Genomic DNA, 24,177 nt, shown 5'->3' with positions numbered 1-24,177 from the left:
AGAGAGAGAGAGAGAGTACTTGAATAAGGATGGGGCGCGTTAACCGAGTTCAGTCCCATCAGAAGGGCAAGAACGTAACTTCCGCCTTTGTTTTTCTGAAAAAGAGTAGTTAGGGGTCCCATAACAAATACTGTGCTAATTTGGGGCTAATACACATGGGCCGAAATACGAGGGGGCTTGTCACATGAAGTTCCCACTTTTGGGGCCTGGACACAATTTTCCCTTCTTTCTTTCATTTTTTTTTATTTAATCATCTAGAACCTAATTTATTCAATAAGAAAGGCAACATACTAGGTCTACCAAAAAAGGTCATTCTTCAGTTAGCTAAATGATTGTATGGTTTTGGGGTGTAATTCCCATGAGCTAAAAATAATTACTTTAAAGAAAGATGGTGAACATGAGTAACATAGGATGTATGATGCAAAACAAAAGGGAATTTTTGGTACGAGTTCCTTCAAATTTTAATATTTTTGAAATTAGTCCCTCAAAATTGTTATTAAGTTCTCAAAATTTTCTAAGTAATCTCAAATTTTCTTCTCTCGAATCATTAAAATTACCATTAAATCTCCTGAATTTTATAATTTTTTAATCAGTACTTCTAATTAAGAACAGAAACAAAAAAAAATTGATAGGGGTAATAGCAACCTTGATGGTTGTAGCAACTATTTCAAATATTAAAAATATAGCGAGACTATAATATCGAGCCACTAGGGTCATCTCCAACGGATCTACAATTTTGCGTTAAAACCTATTTTAGCATAAAAAAAATCTCCCTCTAACCGTTCGCTAAATCCCACGTTAAATTGATGAGGTGCTACTGTGCTACGCTAGGAATGGCGCAACACTGTAGCTTTAGAGTTTTTTATTTTTTTTAATTTTACCCTTAAACTATGTGATAACAAATTAAAAATACCTATTGTATCATTCATTAACCTCGGTTTATTGCATTTAATTTTTTTATTTTTAACTTTTATAATGAAATTATAGTATAAAATAATTATTAAAATAAAATTCAAAAAGGAAAATTAGATAATTTAATTCAAACACTTGAAAATTCGTAATACTAAATGAAAATATAAACCAAATTTACATTTAGATAAAAAAAACACAACATTAAATTAGGACATAAAAAAACTTACACATTATTATAATTAATTATATGTAATGTATTATATAATTATATAATTTGTTAAATATTGTAAATAGATAAAAATGTTAAAAGATAAGAATAATAAAAAAATATTCTTTTTGGTATAAAATTTGGTATAATGGGTTGGAGATGGAATAGTAATTTTGTGTAAAAACTACACTAACTTGACGTAAAAACTACACCATTTTGGGTTTTTTGGTTGGAGATGCTTTAAGGTCATCTCCAATGGAGCTGCAATTTAGCGCTAAAACCTATTTTAGCGTAAAAAAACTCCCTCCAACCGATCGCTAAATCCCGTGTTAAATTGATGAGGTGCTACAGTGTTGCGCTAGGAATAGCGTAACACTGTAGCGTTAGAGTTTTTTTATTTTTCCGATTTTACTCTTAAACTATGTGATAACAAATTAAAAATACTTATTGTATCCTACTATATCATTCATTAACCTCAATTTATTCCATTTAATTTTTTTTATTTTTAACTTTTATAATGAAATTATAGTATAAAATAATTATTAAAATAGATTTCAAAAAGAAAAAATAGATAATTTAATTCAAACACTTAAAAATTCGCAATTCTAAATAAAAATATAAATCAAATTTACATTTAGATAAAAAAAATACAACATTAAAGTAGGACATAAAAAACTTACACATTATGATAATTAATTATATGTAATGTATTATATAGTTATTTAATTTGTTAACTTTTTTAAATAGATAAAAATATTAAAAGATAAGGATAATAAAAAAGTATTTTTTTTTGATATAAAATTTAGTGTAATATGTTAAAAATAGAATAGTAATTTGATATAAAAACTATATCAATTTAATATAAAAACTATACTATTTTGAGTTTTTGAGTTGAAGATGCTCTAAAATTAGCACGATGGTGAATAGCAAAACTTCGGTGATTACATTACAAAATCTCACGCTATAATAACGCCCAATAGAACAAACCCCTAAAAACCGCCAAAAGAAATACCACAAAACCACTCTTCCCCAAAACCGCAGCACCCAAAACCACTCTCCCCTCTATAAATAGCCCCCATCCTCTTCTGTCGGACTCTCAAGCGTCTACTACTCCGAGAGAGAAGGGAAACGAAGAAATTTAACACTAAAAACGCGAAATTTCAAATCAGCCATGAGTTACTTCAGCAGAGTATGGATGGCTGCAAGCGTTGCGGTGGTCCGGGACCACGGTGACCACGGAGCCAAGTCTCTCTGGTCCTACAGCTTTGGGCGTAAGCCGCGACGTGAACCGGGTTCAGGCCGATGATTCGGTAAGGCAGGCTATGTATATTAGCTGCTGGGGGCCGAGTTAATCGAACCGGGTTGAGGTGGACTGGTTTGTTTTGGTCACGTGTAGGTCGGACTGGTTTATTTTGGACACGTGTAGGTCGACAGCGGGTCGAAGTTGTAGGGGGAGGGGGGGTTTCGGCACGTTGAACTCGGCGAGGGGTGATTTCGGGTAATGAAATATTCATATTTGAGAAGGAGAGGGGATGTGAGGGGGGTGATTGTAAATTTTTATGTAATTATTGAAAAGTAATGGGAGAATTTGTCTAAATTCTACGTCTCCATCTATGATGTTGTGTGAGTAATTAGCAGCGTATTTAGAGGTCAAAATTAAATCTGGAGTTAATTTGGGTTATAACCCTGATTATATGAAAATTGATGTAATCAGAACATCCTTTATTATGTGCCAAAGGGACCAGAGTAAGGACCGGAATTTGTTCATAAACGTTTCAATGTTTATGGGAGCACACGATAATAACCTGAAATCTCCCAAGGTAAAAATTAAAATGAACTATTATTTATATGATAAGGAGTGGGGTGGAAGGTAAGGAGATTTTTGTGTGGTTTATTTCTATATATGTTGATAGATGATCAAGCCGTAGACTTCATAGCTCCTCATACTTGTTTCCAAAACACGAAATGTTGCCGTAGTAATCGTACTGTTCAATTTGTTTCTATTTTTGAGAATTTAGTCTGGAAACTGGTCTCCAGAGATAAAAAAAAAAGGGTCTTGTTTGTTTTATTTTGTAGAAACCTTAAGTTCAAGAGTTTTGTCATGAAAAATAGGTAAGTTTGAGAGATTTATCATGAAAAATAGGTTTTGGGAATCGCTTTTATGTTTTCATTTTTATGATTTTTTATGTTTTCAAGCTCATTTTATGATTTTTTAGGAAAAACAGAGTTTTCTTAAAGGGTGACACTAGAGGCACCCATTGTGCCACACTTTAGGGCACACCCCTTTCTCAGCTACAGTAAAGGTGGCCTATTTGAGATTTATTTAAAAATCTCAAGTGGGAAACCCCTGTACTGTAGGTGAGAAAGGGAGATGTGCCCCACGGTGTGGCATAAGATGTGCCTCTAGTGTTTTTCTTTCTTAAATTTGAACTTGTTGTACTATTATTGTACTAATTGATGGGTTCATCTCTATTTTCTCTCTCAACTATAAACACAGAAAAAGGAACTCTTAACACCTTCACAAGTGTGTCGGATGTTTTGATTTACAGCTAACCAAACAGCCCCTAAGTCGAGCGTTACTGAGCATATCTATAATTTTTCCATTTTTTAAAAATAAAGAGCAAGAAGAATTTTGGGTGAAGAATAGCTAGTGCCTAGAGGAGGAAATGAATTATTGGGGCACTGACCTCTTCTACTTACGCTGCTTTCGTTTGATTGCCAAAGCCTAATCGTGGGGCCTAGCCATTGAAATAGACAAAGTGAAGTTGCTTTCAATCAATTGCTTACATAGGGCTAGGATTAATTGCAGATACTACCCTGTGTAATATCATTCAATTGCGGATAGCCCCTTTGTACTTCTGTTCGTGTAATAAATAAACCCCGAGTCTTCAAATAGTAACGATGTTTTAAGGAGGCAGATGGATTCCCTGAAGGGGGCCTCTTTGTTTGAAAAAGAGGGTTGGTGTGATTAGATGTTCTATTTGTTTTTTTTTTTTTTGCCTGTTATTTGGGGATGGATCATATGGGTTAAAGACCCAGGAGCGAGATGGAAAGAGTAACAATTACCTGAGTCTTTCTAGAAATTTAGGAGATTTCTTTTCCTTCATGGAATGGGTTGAAAATCCCAAGTTGGGGTGCACAAGCATGTGTTCTTATTTTCTTGGGAAAATTGCTTCGAGGCCGCAAATCCCAACTTTGAATGTGCCCCAGCCCCCCAACTTTCACACACGTGCTGCACCCTTTATTTTTTTGGAAAAAATTGTGTCCAAGCCCCTCTCCCCAAGTTCTCATGCAAACTCAATGCACAATCCCCATTTTACCCTTCTCCCCCATTCCCTCCCCCACCCCGAGTTCTGGTCCCCCTCTGTCGCCTCCCGCCCCGCCCTCCGTGGTGAACTGTAATAGTTAACATGTTATTTATAAAAGTTAACATGTTAACTATAACAGTTAACAACCGTTGGCATAAGGAAGTGAAGAGGGTAAAATCGGGATTTTAGGAGCTGACATGTCTATTATAGTTAACATCCGTTGGCATGAGGAAGATAAGAGGGTAAAATCAGGATTTTAGGAGCTGACATGTCTAATCATGAGTTGGAATCATGATGGAGGGGTCTGGACATAATTTTTTCAAAAAAAGGGACTGAAGCACATTTAAAAAAATAGGAGGGGCTGCCGGGCTAGGGCACATTGAAAATTCAAATTTGGAGCCTAGAAGCAATTTTTCCTATTTTCTTTCCGTCAACTAATTTTTCTATTTTCGAGGAAATCAACAGAGCATCTTATAGTTTTCTTGTTCTATTGGTAAGGTTAAACTCTAATCTGGGATTTTTAAACTTTCACCTTTAAAAGAGTTGTAAAATTATATTAAAGAAATAATGTATCTTGTTCTATTGGTAAGAATAAACTCCCATTTGGGATTTTTTTTCACCTTAAAAAGAGTCAAAATTTGTATTAAAGAAATGTATCCTAACACTTTAGGGGGTGTTTTGAATTCTTGAAAGTGAATTGAAATTATGTGAGTTATTTTTTTTCACAAATAATTTTTACATTCATGTCAGCATGTAAGTAGAATACAATATTTATTTGTGAAACAATTTTATTATTGAAAGAGGATGACAGGGTAAAATTAGATTAATTAGTAAATATAGTTAAAATTATTTAATTAAAATTTATATTATTTTTATCATTTTTATGTGATTTCATCACTTGTTTTAGGGAAAGTCAAAATTAAATTAAATTCTAGGAAAAATTGTGTTAATGTCTCAATATGAATAACCTTATGTGACTACGCCCTTCAACCTTTCCTCATTGTGGATCAGATCCAAAAAATCTAGCTAATGTACCTCCACATTAGCCAAATAGAGTAAAGCTATTGTATTTCCTCATAAACCCTAAAATGTCATTTTCCTTCTCACAAGCAGCGCTCCCATCAGTTAACAATATTTGCAAATGTCAGATCACATTAATGACGATTTGATGGTGGATTTGGAGATAAATTCCTCCCTAATTTTCTCTATCATGTGCAATAACTCGTTATGTAATTGTTTAGGGTTTTTGCTCTTTAACTATCAATACTCCTCTTGTCCTAAGTTCTCCCAATTACTCTTTCTATCTTTCCTACATTTCCTTCAATTAATGGCTGATAAAGCTATCATCTATATGGTTTCCTTAGCTGATAAAGTAGTTTTCTTAAAAAATAATTCTTTAACCATCATAATGGAACTGGAATTTGATGTGTCAGAGAGGTTAAACCTTTCATACAATTATTTATCATCAGCATATAAAGGTGAAACAAACGACAACTTTAATTTTGCAATTAAGAATGAATATGATCTGTCGTTAATTGTGGAGCATAACTGTAATATCGGGTGTAAAGAGATTTACATAAAAGCTTTTTAAAAATAGAGAATTCGACTTTACATGACAACAAGCAAGTTCTATAACACCCGTAAGTTATCGGTTTTTTTAAAAGGAACTTGTAATTTCTGTTTGAACATCGTGTAAAGAGGAAAATTTTAAGAAATATTGCCTAAATGTGATTTTTGTTTGACAAACATTGATGTTAAGTTTAATATATATGATGTTAATATAATTTTCAACTTTCTCCTCAACTTCCTCCTGGACTTTCTCCTTAATGGGAACTTCATCCTCAACTTTCATCTAAACGGGAATTTTCTCCTGAACTTCCTTCTCACCATTGTTCTTCAAGGGAACTTCCTCATCTTCTTTATCAGAATCCTTTCTAAAGTTCGATGTTGTATGGTGTTCTTCCTCAGCTGCTCATGGCTTAAAGTTCCTTTTAAGTTCAATGTATATGATGTTGAATCTAAGGGCTTTGTATGTTAAGTGTATTGGGTTGAAAAAACAAGTCTAAAGGTAGAATGTTAATTACAAAGGATTATATGTTAAGTCTAATTTGTATGTGAACTGCAAACCCTACATGTTAAGTCTAAAGCATTGTATGTTATGTCAAATTTGTTATATGTTAATTGCAAGCGGTTACATGCTAAGTCTAAAGTATTGTATGTTAAGTCAAATTTGTATGACATTAATTCTAATTAATTAAATGTTATGTCTATAGAGTTGTATATAAGTTTAATCGGTTGAATGTTAATCATAGTTTGAATATGTTTTAGTCTAATGAAAAGAATGTTAATTGTAATGAAAATAATGTTAAGTCTAATCTGTTAAATGTTAATTCTAATGAGAGAATGTCAAATATTAATCCTAATGAGAGAATGTCAAGTTTAATCTGTTGAATGCTAAGTCTCGCTTGTTAATTCATGTTAAGTCTTATTTAGTTTTTTATTTATTATTTATTTATCATTATTTGTTATTGATTTTGTGTTCTGATTATTTTCTAAACATTTGTAGCATAGCCCCCACTTTAAACTCAGAAAGTAAAGATTGTGCTCTGCCTACGTCAACATGTATTTCAGATAGGATTCCCAATGATAATCCTTTTGGAAAAACATTATGATGATTGATGACATGATTAGCAATTCTGAGAGGCTTCATGTTTGATGACACACTATTTTTTGTGTGGATGTTGACCACTTATATTTTTAGATGAGGCCTTTCTAAAAGATCGATTTAAAGATATGCTCCTTAGTGTTGTAGCTTATGATGGAAATCAAGAGATATTTCCACTAGCCTATTGCATATGCGATCAAATATTAACTAGAAGTGGTTCTTACAAGGTTTGTGGTCTATCCTCTATCAAAGGCCAGATCCGTACAGTCCTCCACATTAGCTAGTTATAATATCATATGTGGATAAGAGAATTCGAGAAGATGTTAGAGAATTTTTTTCCCCAAATACTTTACATTCCATATGTGTTTTACATCTCGTAGAGAATTTTAGATTAAAATTGAAGGATTTGGGAGTAAAGGTGAAGAATACTCAGCTTTTGGGGAATCTATTACAATCAGTTTGTTATAAGTATACTAAAGCAGAATGAAATGATTATATCGATGATATTAAATTGATAAACAAAATGGCATATAATATTTTCGTTAACTACGCTCTAAAGAACTGGATAAATGTGTTTTTTCTTGGAATTAGGTAAAGTATAACTCATTTTATGTAAAGTGTTATGGTGTTTTTAGTCGCTAAAGTACCACTCTTTGCCAGCAACGGACATGTGTCCCCCATACATGCACTGCTCAAGTAAGATTGACGGTCAAAACAACCAAGGATCTCGACTTAGCCGATCCGTCGAGTCGACATCTCCTTAGATCGTCTCGAAAGGTGGTACTTGTCGATCCTCTTGTTGAAGACGACTCGCTACGAGCTCACTCGACCAGTTATTCAACACCTCACAAGGTTGACTCAAAAGACGTTACTTCTCAGCCAAGATAAAGGATGACTCTAATCTCGAGCCCATCCCCCTGACAGCACGTCGGCATCATATTTAATGCTTGGCTAGCGCATCATGCCTCTAACCCTGATGGTCTTCATGACTCATCGGACCACATCAGCACCGTCATGCCTCCGATCACTTCTCATTTAATGATGAGGTGATCTCACCTCCACTCGCCAACTAGCATGTGTAAAGTAGATGCTGACGCAGCCGCCAGTCCATGCATACTTACCGTCTTTCCGTGCTAGGCCAAAGTGACGGTTCTACCCTTTTCAGCATCACTACAAATAGAGGAGCTATTCTTTACTAAAGAGATCTCCCTTGATCTGGGATCTTTTACTGATAAGCAATATATACATATTACGTTATACTACACTAAATAACTCACATAGTTTTTTTATTTTCCCACTCAAATTCACTAGCTGACTTCATCGTCGAAGGTACCATGGGAGAACCAAGCCCCGTCCTCTTACGAGTTTTCTATTTGTGCAGGCTGAAGCTACTAAACTCAAGACCAGATATTCGGAGAAGTGAGCGACCCTTCATTAACCTCACCCTGTAGGCATCAAAAATTGCCTATAGGTATCCACGAACGGCTCAGTATTAAAGAGCGACGATGAACGTCACTATCCGATCCACAGGAGTATAATTGACGTCGACGAACGATTGAAGTGAATCGACGAGCTACGTGAGCTGATAGGATTTCGGAACAACGAAGACCCGGGCCAATCAGGAATCCGGTGATGTTCAAAAAAAGGACAATGCCCTTCGAGTCTCGTTCATTCCATAGGCAATCCAACCAATGGAGCTGATAGAACTCTTCGTCCGGCTTCCAACGCACTTCGAATCACTAAAATCCGAGTTCGGACGAAGAATTTACGGCGGAAGCAGACAAATGCACCTCAACGGAGCGTCTCGGAATTTCAGAGATACCCCAGAGGTGTCTCCAAAATTCCGAGACACCCCAGAGGTGTCTCCAGAATTCGAAGACACCCCAGAGGTGTCTCCAGAATGTGGAGACACCCCAGAGGTGTCTCCAAAATTCGGAGACACCCCAGATGTGTCTCCAGAATTCGGAGACACCCCAGAGGTGTCTCCAAAATGTGGAGACACCCCAGAGGTGTCTCCAGAATTCGGAGACACCTCTGGGGTGTCTCCAGAATTCGGAGACACCCCAGAGGTGTCTCCAGAATGTGGAGACACCCCAGAGGTGTCTCCAAAATGTGGAGACACCCCAGAGGTGTCTCCAGAATTCGGAGACACCCCAGAGGTGTCTCCAGAATTAGGAGACACCCCAGAGGTGTCTCCAGAATTCGGAGACACCCCAGAGATGTCTCCAAAATGTGGAGACACCCCAGAGGTATCTCCAGAATTCGGAGACACCCCAGAGGTGTCTCCAGAATGTGGAGACACCCCAGAGGTATCTCCAGAATTCGGAGACACCCCAGAGGTGTCTCGGAATTGTGGAGACACCCTAGGGGTGTCTAGGCTTTTCCTAGACACCCTACACCCCTCTTGCCTATAAATAGTGACCCTTGGCCTCACTTTTTGCGGATCTGGAATTTTGGGAGAGAAAGAGGCGAAGCCCTGCTGCAGTGAAGAGTGATCGAGCACTTCAGGGGAATTCTTCATCAGATCTTCATCACCCGTGTGTCCGTTCCTTAGTATTAGCCCTTGGCGTTAATACTAAGAAAAGCTAATATCTCGCTTTAGCCGAGATAGACGCTTCAAAGCTTCTAGATCTCTCGCGGATCGACGAAGCTCTGTCCGATTTTTCTGGATCAGAAGTTTCTAGATCCCCTTGCGGATCGACGAAGCTCTATCCGATTGATCCGGACCAGATCTGATTGTCAGGTAGTCCACGGATATCAACGTCCCCGTCACAGGCCAAAGACCCACGCAAGCAAGAGACCGCAAAACAGGATCTTGTGTTTATTTTCGAAAAGTTGTAATTTTTATTCTTTGTTATTTGAATTCATTTGTAACGATTGAAGTTTAATGAAATCAATGATGAAGGCAACTTTTTCCGAAAACAAGCTGGCGACCACAGTGGGAGCCAACGGCATCGCTACCGACGCCGTCGTGATGCAACCGGCATTCAAGATTCGGGTGAATGAAGAGATCGAATACGAGTTCGAACAGCAAAAGTTCGAAGAGGACATCTCCTCCTCCTCCTCCAGATCCGCCTCTCCGAACAGGCGCATAAAGGTAAATTCTTCCAGAAATATTCGCAGGACCTTCGGCTCAAAGATCCAAGACCCCATTGCCGCCGCTGCACTTGCACCACGTGACGTCCCTGCGTCGTCCAACGTGGTCGAGACCGCAGATCCGGACTTCTCCTCCGCCGAGGAGATGGCTACTGAAGACGCTCCAGCGTTATCAAAGAGAGCACGCCAAAGACGATGTCAACGTCTTGCTCGTCAGCTGGCCAAGGCTTTGGAGCCAATGGATGGGATACGCTACAGTGAAGATCTCAAGTCCAGACAGCGCCAAGAGCAACAACGGCAAACAACCAGCCCCTCCTCCAAAGCAGAAACGAACGAATGGGTTCGTGTCAAAAGAACCCGTTCTACTCTCGAGGAGCGAATCCAGAAGCGCCGCACCTTGTTTGCACATGCCCGAGCCCTTGTGCGAAAAGCACGAGAAATGCAAAAGGGAGAGGCAGTTAAGAAATCGCCAAGATCCAAACGAGTTTGGGTGCCAAAAGCCAAATCAGCGCCTAAGACAAAAGCAGGTGACGTTGCTCTCCAGCCTTCGTCAACTTCAGATCCTGAATCTCCGTTAAAGCCATACCGCAACGCAGATCTCCCCAAGTCTAGGATCCCTCCGAAGGATCGTGTTGGCGCTCTACCTGAGAATCGAGGAAAAGCGCTTGCTAAGGAAAGCTGGAGATCATTGAAGGAGCTTCGAGCCAACATCCGGACTGGGGGTCGTACGTGACCTCCTAACAAGGTGATTTCTGCAACGGCCCGCTTACCGGTGTGTGCAAAAGATCAGGAGCCCGTTAAGGTTTCACCCTCGCAAAGGCATGATTCCAAACGTGTGACTCCCGTAAATGCCAACAAGGCAATGTTTACTCAGAAGAAAACGCGTCGGACAGACGCACGCGTTATACCTGAGAACCCACGTGAGCAGCCGATAGGTTACTCCGACCGCAACTATCAGGCTGGGGGTGCGAATGAATCTCAAAAGAGAAGTACCCGGGAAGCGGACTCTCACTGTCCGTGTATCAAATTTATCAGGGCAGTATTATCAACGTGTAGCTGCTCCAAGACCGCTCCGCAGAGGGTCTCGATATTCGAGAGAATCTCCGATGGAACGACAAAGCCTAAATCAAGGCGTTTCCACCAAAGAGGATCGGTTGCTCGAGATGATGAATTCCCAGAAGTTACCATCAACATGGTCAACAAGGGAAAATCTCCAATTATTTCAAGTGGGTCCTACCCTAAGTTCTCTCTGGGAAGCAGAGTCAAATCGAGAATAGCTCAGCTTCAGCTAGAAGCCGTCGAATATAACGACGACTATGGGATCCAGGAAGAAGTCCATTCCGATGAAGAACTCTCAGATTCTTATTCCGCTCTCGCCTCTGACGATACAACGTCTAGCATAGGGCAAGCTCGAGAAGTGTTCATGGTCAACACCGAGCAGATAACCAAAATCATTGAAGAGGCCCTGGCTAAGCAGAAGGAAATCTTCAAGTTCGAAATGAAAACGGCTATGCAAGAGATGAGGCAAATGCACGACCAACAAATCCGAGCTTTGTCAAATCAGCTGGTTGAATCCAGCCGTCGCACCCAGAACGCCACAGTTGATAGCGATCCGGAAGTCGACGAGATCATCATGGCCGACGCACCACCCAAAAATGCTGGGGGTGGCCCCACTAAAAATAACAACGCTGGGGGTGGACCCACCAATGATGATAACACTGGGGGTGGCCGTATCATTCCTCTCGAAAATTATCCAAAACAGGATATGGATGAGGCCGAAAAGATGAAAGACCTCGAAAGGAAAATTGACGCCTTGATGTCTGCCCGAGAGGTGAAGAGGACTGGTATTCCGTGTCCTTACCCGAGAGAGTGGGATTCGATCCCGTATCCGGCAAAGTTCAACCTGATCGACTTCACGCCGTTCAACGGGAAGGGCTCGCCCACTCAACATCTAATCTATTTCAAGTCCCACTTAGGGGTGATCTCTGGCAACGAGCCTTTGATGGTTCGGTCATTCGTTGGCACCCTTCGCGGGCCCGCCTTCGCTTGGTACCGCCGTCTTAAGCCCGGAAGCATCAACAGCTGGGAGGACCTGGAAAGTGTGTTCCTCGCTCATTTCTTCGATGATGACACCGAGGTGTCGGTCAGGACACTCTTCGATGAGAAACAAAAAGGCGGAGAGTCGGTGGATACCTTCATCAAACGCTTCCGCAATCAGGCAATGAACTGCAAGGATCCCGTCTCGGAGGAATTCATCTTGCAGACTTGTCATAACAATTTGTCCGTTAACATTTTGGATGTTATGGGAATGGAGCCGCTCAACACCTGGAAAGAGTTGAAGGTGCGCGGAGAACAGGCCGAACGCTTCCTCAAAAGGAAGAAAGCCGAGAGGAGCCAACTGATGGTCAACCCTCTGGATTCGGGTCTCGTACCTCATGATGAAGGGGACGCGCCTGCAACAGTTATTGACGATAATCAAACGTCACAACAGCAGTTCCGAAGACAACAGAAAAATTCGGATCCGACTTTCAAGGATGAAGACGTTCCAGCCATCTTCGAATCCCTCCTTGGAAGCAACAAGATCAAGCTACCACCTATCATGAATCAGGAGGAAGCTGACAACACTACAGACCCAAAGTACTGTGCATACCACAGGAGGGTCGTTCATCCCACCAAGGATTGCTTTGCTCTCAAGAATAGCATTCAGACCTTGGTTGAAGCCGGCGTTATAACACTAGGGTAAGCCAATTGAGAACGGCAAAACTCCGATAAGTATAAGAGTATAAACTGCTTCTTGACACTCCAAAGAGTATATGAGTATAAACTGCTTCTCAATCCTCCGACCGGTATAAGAGTTTAAACTGCTCCCTGATACTCCAATAGGTATATGAGTCTAAACTATTTCCTACCATTGACGGGAAGTTCCTGGAAGATATTACGCTAATATTCTTAAGGATAACCCGGTCGGATAACAAAGTCAAACCCAGTTCTAAGAGAGAAGCTGGGGGTGGATAATCCAATGTATCGGGAAGTTCCCGAAAGAATACCACATGGGCATTCTTAGGGATAACCCAATCATTGTAGAATTGATGAATAAGAAATTCACATTCGAACTCTGAAGGTCAGAATATCTCTTCTTATTCTTATCAAAATTCTCTAACTCTTATGAGTTTTCGTGAGATGAGATCCAATCCTCTGATAGGTTAATCTTTCCTCACCAAACCATCCGCTGATCAAACTAAACGACAGGGGATCCACCAACATGTTAGGTCAGAATCACCTAGCATTAAAGTCTCCCTTTGAGTGATAATACGAGTTGGTACTTTCTTTGCTACCCGTATCCCACTTTCTTTGCTTTCTGGTCAAACCTATAAAAGTTAGGGCCAAAGCCAAAATCCCCTCTTGATTCCTCCAATGAACGAGAGGTCCACTTTCAAATCGAGTGATCAAATCTTCTTACAGTTTGGGTCATCTCAAACTCCTGCTTGGTCAAACCTATAAAAGTTAGGGCCAAAGCCAAATTCCTCTCTCGATTCCTTCCATGAACGAGAGGTCCACTTGGAACAGTCAAACCTATAAAAGTTAGGATTGTTTCCGATCTCGCTTAGTCAAGCCTACACATAGTCAAGACTAAAGTCGAGTCACTCCTTTTCGATAAACGAAAATCCACCTTTGTCCCCTTTTTCCACCAAACCTATAAAAGTTAGGGTTGAAATTGGGTTTCCTCCTCAATGAATGAGGTGTTCTTTGGGTTCAAATGACCAATCCTATAAAAGGTAGTGTCGTTCGAACCTTTCCGATTCTCGGAGTGGAGATCCCACTCTTAGTTTCATCCTTCCGGATTCTGGGGGTGGAGATCCCACCTCGAGTTTCCTTTCCAGTTGAAGATAGAATATAAAATTCTTCCTCTTCAGCAACGGGAGATACAATATAAAATTCTTCCTCTCTCGTTTCCTTTCCGACCGAAGATAGAATATAAAATTCTTCCTCTTCAGCACCGGGAGATAGAATATAAAATTCTTCCTCTCCCGTTTCTCAATCTGTCTTTGCTTTTAGAAAAGACACGATTGTCAAATCCGGGCACTCGATGCACGGGGAATTTTATCCCGAAGCCTGAGTAGGGATAAGTCAACGCCTAACACGCGTTGCCGGGTAGTCTATTCCCGTGAGAAAGACGAAGTCTATGTATTCAAAATCATAGCATTAAGTCTAAGGGAAGTAATTCTCTTAGCACAACGTTACATGTGAAACGGGTTTTAATAATTCACATGCTAGCCCGATTCAAACGGTAATCGGTAAAGGCACATCAAACCCGTTGATGGCTGGGGGTTTGCCAAAAATCCCAAAGCCTATGTCTAACACGCATTGCCGGTTAGTCCTTGACCGTAAAAAGGACAAAAGACCACATATTCAACATTGTGGTAGGTTGTTATTAATAACACCATAATCCGTGCCTCACACGCACGGGGAATTTTATCCTGAATCCTAAGTAAGGATAAGTCAGCGCCTAACACGCGTTGCCGGGTAGTCTATTCCCGTGAGAAAGATGAAGACTACGTATTCAATATCGTAGCACTAAAAGGGTTAACTCTTCTAGCTTAAATGTCACATGTGGAACGGACTTAAACAATCCGCATGCTAGCCCGACTCAAACGGTAGTCGGTAAAGGCTCATCAAACCCGTTGAAGGCTGGGGATTAGCCAAAAATCCTAAAGTCAACGCCTAACACGCGTCGCCGGGTAGTCTATTTCCGTGAGAAAGACGAAGTCTACGTATTCAATATCGTAGCACTAAGAGCATTAACTCTCTTAGCACAACGTCACATGCGGAACAGACTTAAACAAATCGCATGCTAGCCCGACTCAAACGGTAGTCGGTAAAGGCTTATCAGACCCGTTCATGGCTGAGAGTTTGCCAAAAATTCTATAAGTACGAGTCATCGATGCATCAGCTCTGTTAGTTGGTCTCGTGACTCGATCATCCAACAACATCCACACATGCAGATGAATCAGCCTTCACAGAGGTGTCTCCAAAATGTGGAGACACCCCAGAGGTGTCTCCAGAATTCGGAGACACCCCAGAGGTGTCTCCAGAATGTGGAGACACCCCAGAGGTGTCTCCAGAATTCGGAGACACCCCAGAGGTGTCTCCAAAATTCGGAGACACCCCAGAGGTGTCTCCAAAATTCGGAGACGTCTCCAAAATTCGGAGACACCCCAGAGGTGTCTCGGAATTGTGGAGACACCCTAGGGGTGTCTAGGCTTTTCCTAGACACCCTACACCCCTCTTGCTTATAAATAGTGACCCTTGGCCTCACTTTTTGCGGATCTGAAATTTTGGGAGAGAAAGAGGCGAAGCCCTGCTGCAGTGAAGAGTGATCGAGCACTTCAGGGGAATTCTTCATCAGATCTTCATCACCCGTGTGTCCGTTCCTTAGTATTAGCCCTTGGCGTTAATACTAAGAAGAGCTAATATCTCGCTTTAGCCGAGATAGACGCTTCAAAGCTTCTAGATCTCTCGCGGATCGACGAAGCTCTGTCCGATTTTTCTGGATCAGAAGTTTCTAGATCCCCTTGCGGATCGACAAAGCTCTATCCGATTGATCCGGACCAGATCTGATTGCCAGGTAGTCCACGGATATCAACGTCCCCGTCACAGGCCAAAGACCCACGCAAGCAAGAGACCGCAAAACAGGATCTTGTGTTTATTTTCGAAAAGTTGTAATTTTTATTCTTTGTTATTTGAATTCATTTGTAACGATTGAAGTTTAATGAAATCAATGATGAAGGCAACTTTTTCCGAAAACACACCCCTGATATATTGACTGCTTGGTTACTTAACATCAACATAAAGTATATGAAATTTGATGTTAAGTATAATTGATATCATGTTTAGTGTAAATCGTTTGCTTTGAAGATTAATTCATATCATCATAATTTTAATTCACTTCATGTTATATTTAATCCATTTCCTATCAATTCCAGACTGTACTAGTTAACTCTATGTTACTTCTTGTTAATTTTAATTGTAAGTAAATAACTGTTAAATCTATTTCACTTCCTAATAATTATAATGAATCTTCTGTTATGTTTCAGATATGAACACGTCACCTCTAATGTTGTTGAGCCCTTCAACAAGTAGATACATTAGGCTAAATTGCTATGAATACTACAAATGGTAGAGTACGTGCGTAAGCAAATTATGGTTCACATGAATAATCGACGAGACATGGCTGAAAATTAGAATGAATTTCTTTTCCCAAAGTTGAGCTTGTCCTTAAAGAGAACATAGAAAATGAGCACCCAGTGGATGCACATCAATCTCATAAATGATTATTTGATGTACAATCACATAAAACTTGCCAAGTAGATTTGGAGCATAACACATGCACGTGCTGTGCGTGAGACATAACTCGTATTCCTTGTAAATATGCATGTACAGCTATTATGTTTATAAAGAAACATGTTTATCAATTCTGTGATTGCTTTATGACGGTTGAAGCTTTTAAATAGTTACGAGACAATTCTTTACCCCATCCCTAATTATGAGAAGTGTAACGTACCACGAGATAAGATCCAGATCTTACCACCACTAACAACAAAAAGGAAATTGAGAAATACGACTAGACGGATCAATAATAGAGCTATTTATACACGACCAGTTAAATGCTCCTGATGCCATATGGAAGGTCACAACCGTGCAACATGTAACAAACCTATTGTTGATTAAGTTTGTAGGTTGTTAAGCTTTTGCTTGTATAGTTACAAACTATGTGGTTTTTGTAAGTCATTGTTTGTTAATTACATGGCAAGTATTATCTGGGATGTTAACTTATAATTAGTTTCACATTAAGTTAATTTCATGTTAAATGTGATTTCTTTGCTATATAAGCAATGCAGTTCATGTTAAGTATAAGTCATTTGACGTTAAGTTCATGCTAAGTTCATATTAAGTATAAGACATTTCATATTAAGTCTACGTAGTTTACAACTAACTCTAAATAACATTATGTTAAGTTTAATCTGTTGAATGTTACTTCTAATGAGAAGCGTGTCAAGTCTATCCCGTTGAATGTTAATTCTAATTAGAGGAATGTCAAGTTTAATAAGTTGAATGTTAAGTCTAATAGGAAAACTGTCAAGCCTAATTTGTTCAGTGTTAAGTCTCGTATTTTAATATTAATTGGCTCGATGTTTAGTATTATTTAGTTATTATTATTATTTAGTTTTTATTATTTGTTCCTTATTTTTGTTCAAATTATTTTCTCAACATTTGCAGCGTTGCTGCCACTTTGAACTCAAAAAGTAAATATTGTGGTCCACTAACGTCAACACGTGTTTCACGAAGTGCGACGGACAACAAAGATTTCGCTTTGTTTGTTTGTTTAGACTGTCTTTCACGGCCGCCAACAACTTGCCTTCGACGTCCACCATGATGAACGAGTCCGAAATCGTGATAAGATACTTCCTTATACGACATTTTGACAACGCAAACCCTAAGTTGAAATTCAAGATGAGAGAAATGAAATTCGGGTTTTCTTGGTTCATGTTAATAGTAGAAGAGAGAGGGAGAGAGAGAGGGAGCACTTGAAAGGGGGCATGGGCATTGTTACCAATTTTGGTCATGTCATAAGGGTTTGTTTGTAATTTTAAGTGGACTTTTTATCTAACTGCTTACTTGGCAGTCTACTTAGGGCCTTGACACAAGTACTGCTAATATTTGGTGTTGGAACACAAGGCGAAATACATAAAGCCTGGTCACATGGACTGCTTAATATTGAGGGATTGACACAATTTTTTCTAAAATTTATGTGGCAATTTTCTTGCATTTTATTTTTATAACCACTTGAATGCAAATTAATATGTAAAATGTTTAAAAGAAGTTATTTTTTCACATTTGTCTTTTATTTACATGCAAACAAACACCCCCTTAGGCTAATATTACAAGAGGTTTATTTACAAAAATAAAATTAAGGGGGGTATTGTGTTTGCTATTGGGCGATAGTACTGCAGGAGGTTGATGTTGATTAGCAATTAGCCCTTATTAATTAATAATGTTTCGGTATCACAAGCTAGCTGCTTAATGTCTATAAAATTCGCTGCCTGACACGAAACGATAAGGACGGCATGACTATGAATAGTTACTGTAATCATAACTTTCGCTCTAAATAATGGTCCAAAATGAGATACTGAAATGATCAGAGGGCCCACTTCTTTGTTCTTATATCAGTGTGATATCAAATGAAGGGGGCTCCCCTGTGTTGGGTTTTCCCCCCACTTAACCTGTAGCTGCGCTAGTACTTCAAGTTTTGATGACGAGTGTTTTAGGGCCTGTTTGTTTGCTAAAAATAAATAAAAAATGTGTTAGCTACCTCACCTTTCAAGAAAACCCTTATGTGCTACATGAGTTTTTGTTTTCAAGATATTTTTATTTCACATGTTTGTTTTATTTTTAAATTTTGAGAAATAGACTGCCACGTAGAATGCCACATCAATATTTTAAGAAATGTGTTTTCATAACAAAATGGGCTGAAAACACTTGGAAATGTCCCATCTGAGAATTTTTAATTAGTAAAAAAACTATTTGAATAGTACAGAAGAATAAACCGTATTATTTAAATAAGAGGTTTCTCATTTTCTTTTTCTTGTTCTCAAACAAACACAAGAAATAGAACTCTAGTCACTGTTACTATGGAGGCTTTTTTTGTTTGTTTGTGTGAGTTGGCAGTGAAAATGTGAGTTTTCTTTGCAAAAAAAAAAAAAGAAACCTTGGAATGTCTTGAAATGACTTGAAATGTTTTCAAGAGTGACATTTCCATTTCCGATTTTTTTTGTGGAAATAGCCAAACAGGCCCTAGTGGAAAATTATGCCAAACGTATAAGGTGGACATTTTGAGAATTTCAAATTTTGCCATAGGAATAAATTTTGTATTAAACAAGAATGGGGAATATAGGAGAAAACCAGCACCAAGCCACTATATACTGTCCTGATCCAAAATCCACGGAGCGGAGGGACAGTACAATACAATGATATATCATGCATTTGGGGTTTTGCATGACTGTTGATCGGCGCAAACTTGAACAAAAAAGTTTCATAGATGAGTTACGAAATCAACAACGTTCATGGATTGAAATCAATTAAACAATAACATATGCAAAAAACGGATTTGACAAAAATTACAAATTTATTGTTCTTGACGAGATAAGAATCGATAGAAATGTAGTAGGTTAAACACTGTTTTCATTAATAACGTTCATGGATTGAAATCAATTAAATTACAATTTTTGTGAAGCTCAAATCTGATATGATTTAACTTTAAGGACATTTTGCACGACCATATAAGATATGAGGGGGTAATTGTGAAAACGGCGAAGGAATTGAGGAATGAATTGAGAAAAACGTGAAGAATAAGCAAAACAAGCTCCACCACACCCTGATATGGTGTCTGCCATGGGTGTGGCAGAATCTGCCCTGTCTGCCATGGGTGTAATGTCTGCCATACCCTGGTATGGCAGAATATGCCATGTTTGCCATGGGTGTGGTGTGTGCCACACCAGAGTGTGACAGACTCGTTTTTAGAATCCTAATCAGTTTGGGATTTGTTTTGTTATAAATAGAGACACGTTTTTTTAGGGTTTCTTTGGCTTTGTTTAGGCTTTGATTGGAGATTGGTTGGGGATATTTGGAGCACAGAAAAAGGAGAGTTTTTCTGAGCAATTGTTTGAGGGTTTATTTGGAGAGATTAATAGATTTGTTGGTGAGATTAGTTGATTGGTTTGAGGAGCAATTGTTTGAGGGTTTATTTGGAGAGATTAATAGATTTGTTGGTGAGATTAGTTGATTGGTTTGAGTGATTTGTAATCTCAAGTTGTACTCTTCTTCTCTATTAGTGAAAACCCAATCCCCTTCTTGCCCCGTGGATGTAGGCAACTTGTCGAACCACGTTAAACTATTGTGTTTGGATTTGTGCCCTTTTTTGGTTGTTTTGGCCTTTATCTCGACGTTTGGTTTGATTTGGTTCTCGAAGCATGCCCGTTTGCGCACAACAGTAATATGTAATTTTTATAATTTGAGGGATTAAAAAACAATTATTAAAGATTTAAGGGACTAGTATCTGGAAAAAAAATTAAAATTTTATATGCAAGAAAGAAAGGATATACATGATTATGAGATATATAGTGAAAATTTAATCCTTTTATCCTATGGCTCTTTCTTTCTAATTTTTCTAATTTCTACTTGTGGCTTCTCCAACGGGAGGAAAAATATTTCGCATATAAAATTTTAGGAAAATATAAAAAGATTTATGCACTTGCCACGATGCTAGTTTCCAATAGATGACAAATGTATACAGGGGTTTTGAATTTATACCCCTCAAATATTCTATATTTACAAATTTATCCTCCAAATATTGATATTTACAAAATTATCATTTCTTAATTATATCACATTGAGGCTTTTTTTCTCTTCCCTTTATAATATTAATTTTTAAACTAGAAACTGTTGCGACGTTGTTTAATTTTTTTAATATCATATTGTTTAGAAACAAACATTGTTAAGCAGAAGGGACAAAATGCAATATAAAATTAGAGTGTAATTTTGCAAATACTAAAATAAATTAATAAATATGAAAAGTTGTAGAGGTATATATGTAAAAACGTTATAATATATATATATATATTATATATATATATATATATATATATATATATATAGAGAGAGAGAGAGAGAGAGAGAGAGAAATGTGTATGCTTGGTACCAAGCACAAATTTTATGCTTGGGTAGTGATGTGTCACATCCTCATCCACTCATACCATATGAATGTTGGTCCATATTTTGAATGAGTGGAGGGGGGATGTGAAGCATCCACTAGAGCATAATTTTTTATGCTTGGTAACCAAGAATACCCATATGCTTATATATATATTATATATTATATATAGTATATATATATAATATATATATATATATTATATACTATATATAATATAAATTTTAGGTATAGGCTTCTAAGATTACTAGATTACTAGATTAAGAAATATTTTTAATCTAGCGGCCTGAGGGTACATGCGTCAAACGAACGTAGAGGAGAGGGAATAGAGAGTTCTAGAGAGAGAGAGAGGGAGATCGGGAGGACAAGGAGAAAATCTGAATAATATTTCTTACTGTATCACCCTGGTACTTTATAATATTGAATAGATATAAAACAAGGGAGTAGAAGCCTCGCGTGATGATGACCACGAAGGGATCAGTAGAGGTCAAGTCTCCTGTCTCCCCATAACCATGAACAGGTCATTCAGCATCGGCCAATAATGGAAGCAAGCTCCCTTCGTCCTCCGCCTCTCATTTCCATCCTCCCTTCACGTGAAGTCACGTGAAAGGTGTCGTCCCCGCACGGGATATGGACAATAGCTCACGTCACGTGGACAGGCACGGGCCCAGGATTTGGTCCCCGGCTGCTCACATCCTGCGACGTGTCCTCTTACTTCTCAAAGCGACGAAATTCCTCACGTAGCGATGCGAGCTTTATTGATAAAATCCTGCTGCAGAGATCGACAGGCTCATTTCTGGGGTGGATCAAATCAACGACGCTTTCCGCAGTGTTATGAAGAATTTAAGACGTACTCAGGGCTCGCCTCGCTACGGTCGCTATGTTGGTCTTCCACTCTGTACAGTAAAAAAAGAAATATAGTACTTGAGAACCTCATAAAAACTTGGAAAATGATAAGGTCAAACCACCAACCAGAACTCCAATCACAACCTCTCTCTCTCTTTTGCTACAGTATACCAGGCTTCACATGAGATTTTAAAAATCCCATGTGGAGGCCTGTGCACTGTAACAAGAGAGAGAGAGAGAGAGAGAGAGAGAGAAGGTGTGTAAAATCCCAAGAGAGAGAGAGAGAGAGGTCTGTAAAATCCCATGTGGAGTCTGGTATACTGTAGCAAAAGAGAGAGAGAGTGTGTGTGGTTGTAGTTGTGGTTGGGGGTGTGCCCTAGTGCCGCTCTAAAAACTTTAGGATATGTAACAAGTGAGAAATGTAAGTATAAGTTTAAAGGAACTTTAGGTATTTTCTTGCTACCAAATTCAAATGGGATATGTTAGTGAAAAGTAGAAGAAAGAATAGGGTATATAAATGCTATTTAGCCATGCTAAAATCCTCAACCTTGCATGATGCTCCTTGGTTAATTTATTCATACAAGGTGTCTGGGTTGAAGCCGAATCAGGCCATGACACAATGCATTGTTACACAACTGAAAGTTTACTTAAGGCCCGGTCCATTAATGACAAAAGATTATTATCCTTATTGCTACTTCAAGCTACGGATACATTGATGAAGTATTTAGATACCTTAGTTTAGAGGGCTTAAGTTAAGCATCTTGTATATAACCCAGCCTATTCAGCCTTTGTGGGGAAAAAAAATGGAAATGCCTATAGCAATGTGGGCTTCGGCCCTAAAGTTATGTAGACGCTTGAGCTGCTATTTTAAACGTAGATTAAGAGAGGCGAAGCCCTTGAGGAAAATAAACATTAAAGGTTACAAATCGAAAAATAGTGATTATCTCTCTATTTAAAGATTTTCTTTAAGATTTATGTCTCTTTATTTAATATGAAAATATGTTCTCTTCTTAACATTTTTCTATCACACTTACATGAACTTGAATCCTCTTCATTAAAAAAAAGTAGTAGAAAGACCACATCATTTTATCATAATTGTTAATTTATCAAATGAGTGATTGTGATTTATCTAATCATAATTACACTCAAAGACAAATCACAACTCATAACTAGACAAATCAATTATTGTGAGGAGAGTGGTGTGGTGGTGTTTCCACAACTTTTATTACAGTGGGACCATCCAAATCCACACTCTATATACTACTAACTCCCTTATGGGCTGTTTGGTTCCCCGTTTTTGAGGGAAAGCTACTGTTGAAAGCCTGTCAAAAATGTCACTTTTTGGCGGGCTTTCAAGCAAAATCCTTTTTTTTAGAGGTGTTTTTGTTTAAAATCTGCCAAAGAAGTGACACTTTGACAGGCTTTCAAAGGAAATTTTTTTAACCAAACAACCCCTTATTCGCACTCAAGACAAATCACAATCATTAACGGCATGAATCAATTATTATGATGATAACAGTAATCTCACCGCAATTCTTTTGGGTAGTAAGAAATATATGAATCCACACTTAAATACTACTAAGATCTTTAAGATTTATAAATTGTCCAGGTATTTCCTTCTTGTGTTGGGATGGGGGATGGTGTTAGTTTATATGGATCAACGGGAAACTTTATTGAAACGTTTTATGGTGATGATTATTTAAAATCGAGCGATTTAGACTCAAGTGCAAAGAAGGTTTGTTTGTAGATCTAAGTAGATATAATGAAGCAAAAATTATGCTCAAAATTAAGAATAAATCACCATGGCACTACTAGCCAAGTTAAAACTTTAATACAGAAATATAAAAGTGATGAAATCTATGAAACAGACAAGTTACAGATAACATATTAAAGCCTCGTCGATAAATTTGATATAGGTTAAGTTATCAGGGGTAAAAGGAGGGGTTTAGTTTTGAAATATATAAAAAAATAGTTTTGAAATATTAAAAAAAATCCCTGAACTTTGGGGGTTTCACAAAATTATTTTCCTAAAAATTTACAAAGAACTAAAATGTTTGAGAGGAAATTTTTTTAACTTTTATCACATGTCATTTACATGCTTCTCCCCCTAAAGTGTAAACTTTTTTCTCTTACGAAGATTGGTAGGAAGGATAGATGAGATAAACTAAAGTTGAGGAGAGATTTTGTGAGACACTCATAATTTAGAAGGGTTATAGCAAATAAACAAAGTCATGGGAATGGGAGACTTCTCTAAAATGTACTTTCAGGGGACTCGTTTAAAATTAGAGAAGAATTGAAGGACCAAAAAATTTTAATTGGAATCCAAGAAAAAATGAAGCCATATCACATATTTTCCCTGAGGAAGTCAAAGCAA

At 38.3% G+C, this 24,177-nt stretch overlaps 1 protein-coding gene across 1 annotated transcript in view; it reads left to right on the top strand.

The window, feature by feature from the left end:
- Positions 1-23,694, top strand: part of LOC109834712 — a 27,007-nt gene extending 3,313 nt beyond the window's left edge. Inside the window, exons 6-7 of the mRNA XM_020402736.1 lie at positions 23,413-23,538; positions 23,641-23,694. Coding sequence (XP_020258325.1) covers positions 23,413-23,538; positions 23,641-23,694 — 180 coding nt within the window. The remainder of the gene's footprint in view (positions 1-23,412; positions 23,539-23,640) is intronic.

Source organism: Asparagus officinalis, chromosome 3 (genome assembly GCF_001876935.1).
Source record: "Asparagus officinalis chromosome 3, Aspof.V1, whole genome shotgun sequence".
Classification (NCBI taxonomy): Eukaryota; Viridiplantae; Streptophyta; class Magnoliopsida; order Asparagales; family Asparagaceae; genus Asparagus; species Asparagus officinalis.
Note: the sequence above shows the minus strand (reverse complement) of the source record. Positions and strands in the feature narration are given on the sequence as shown.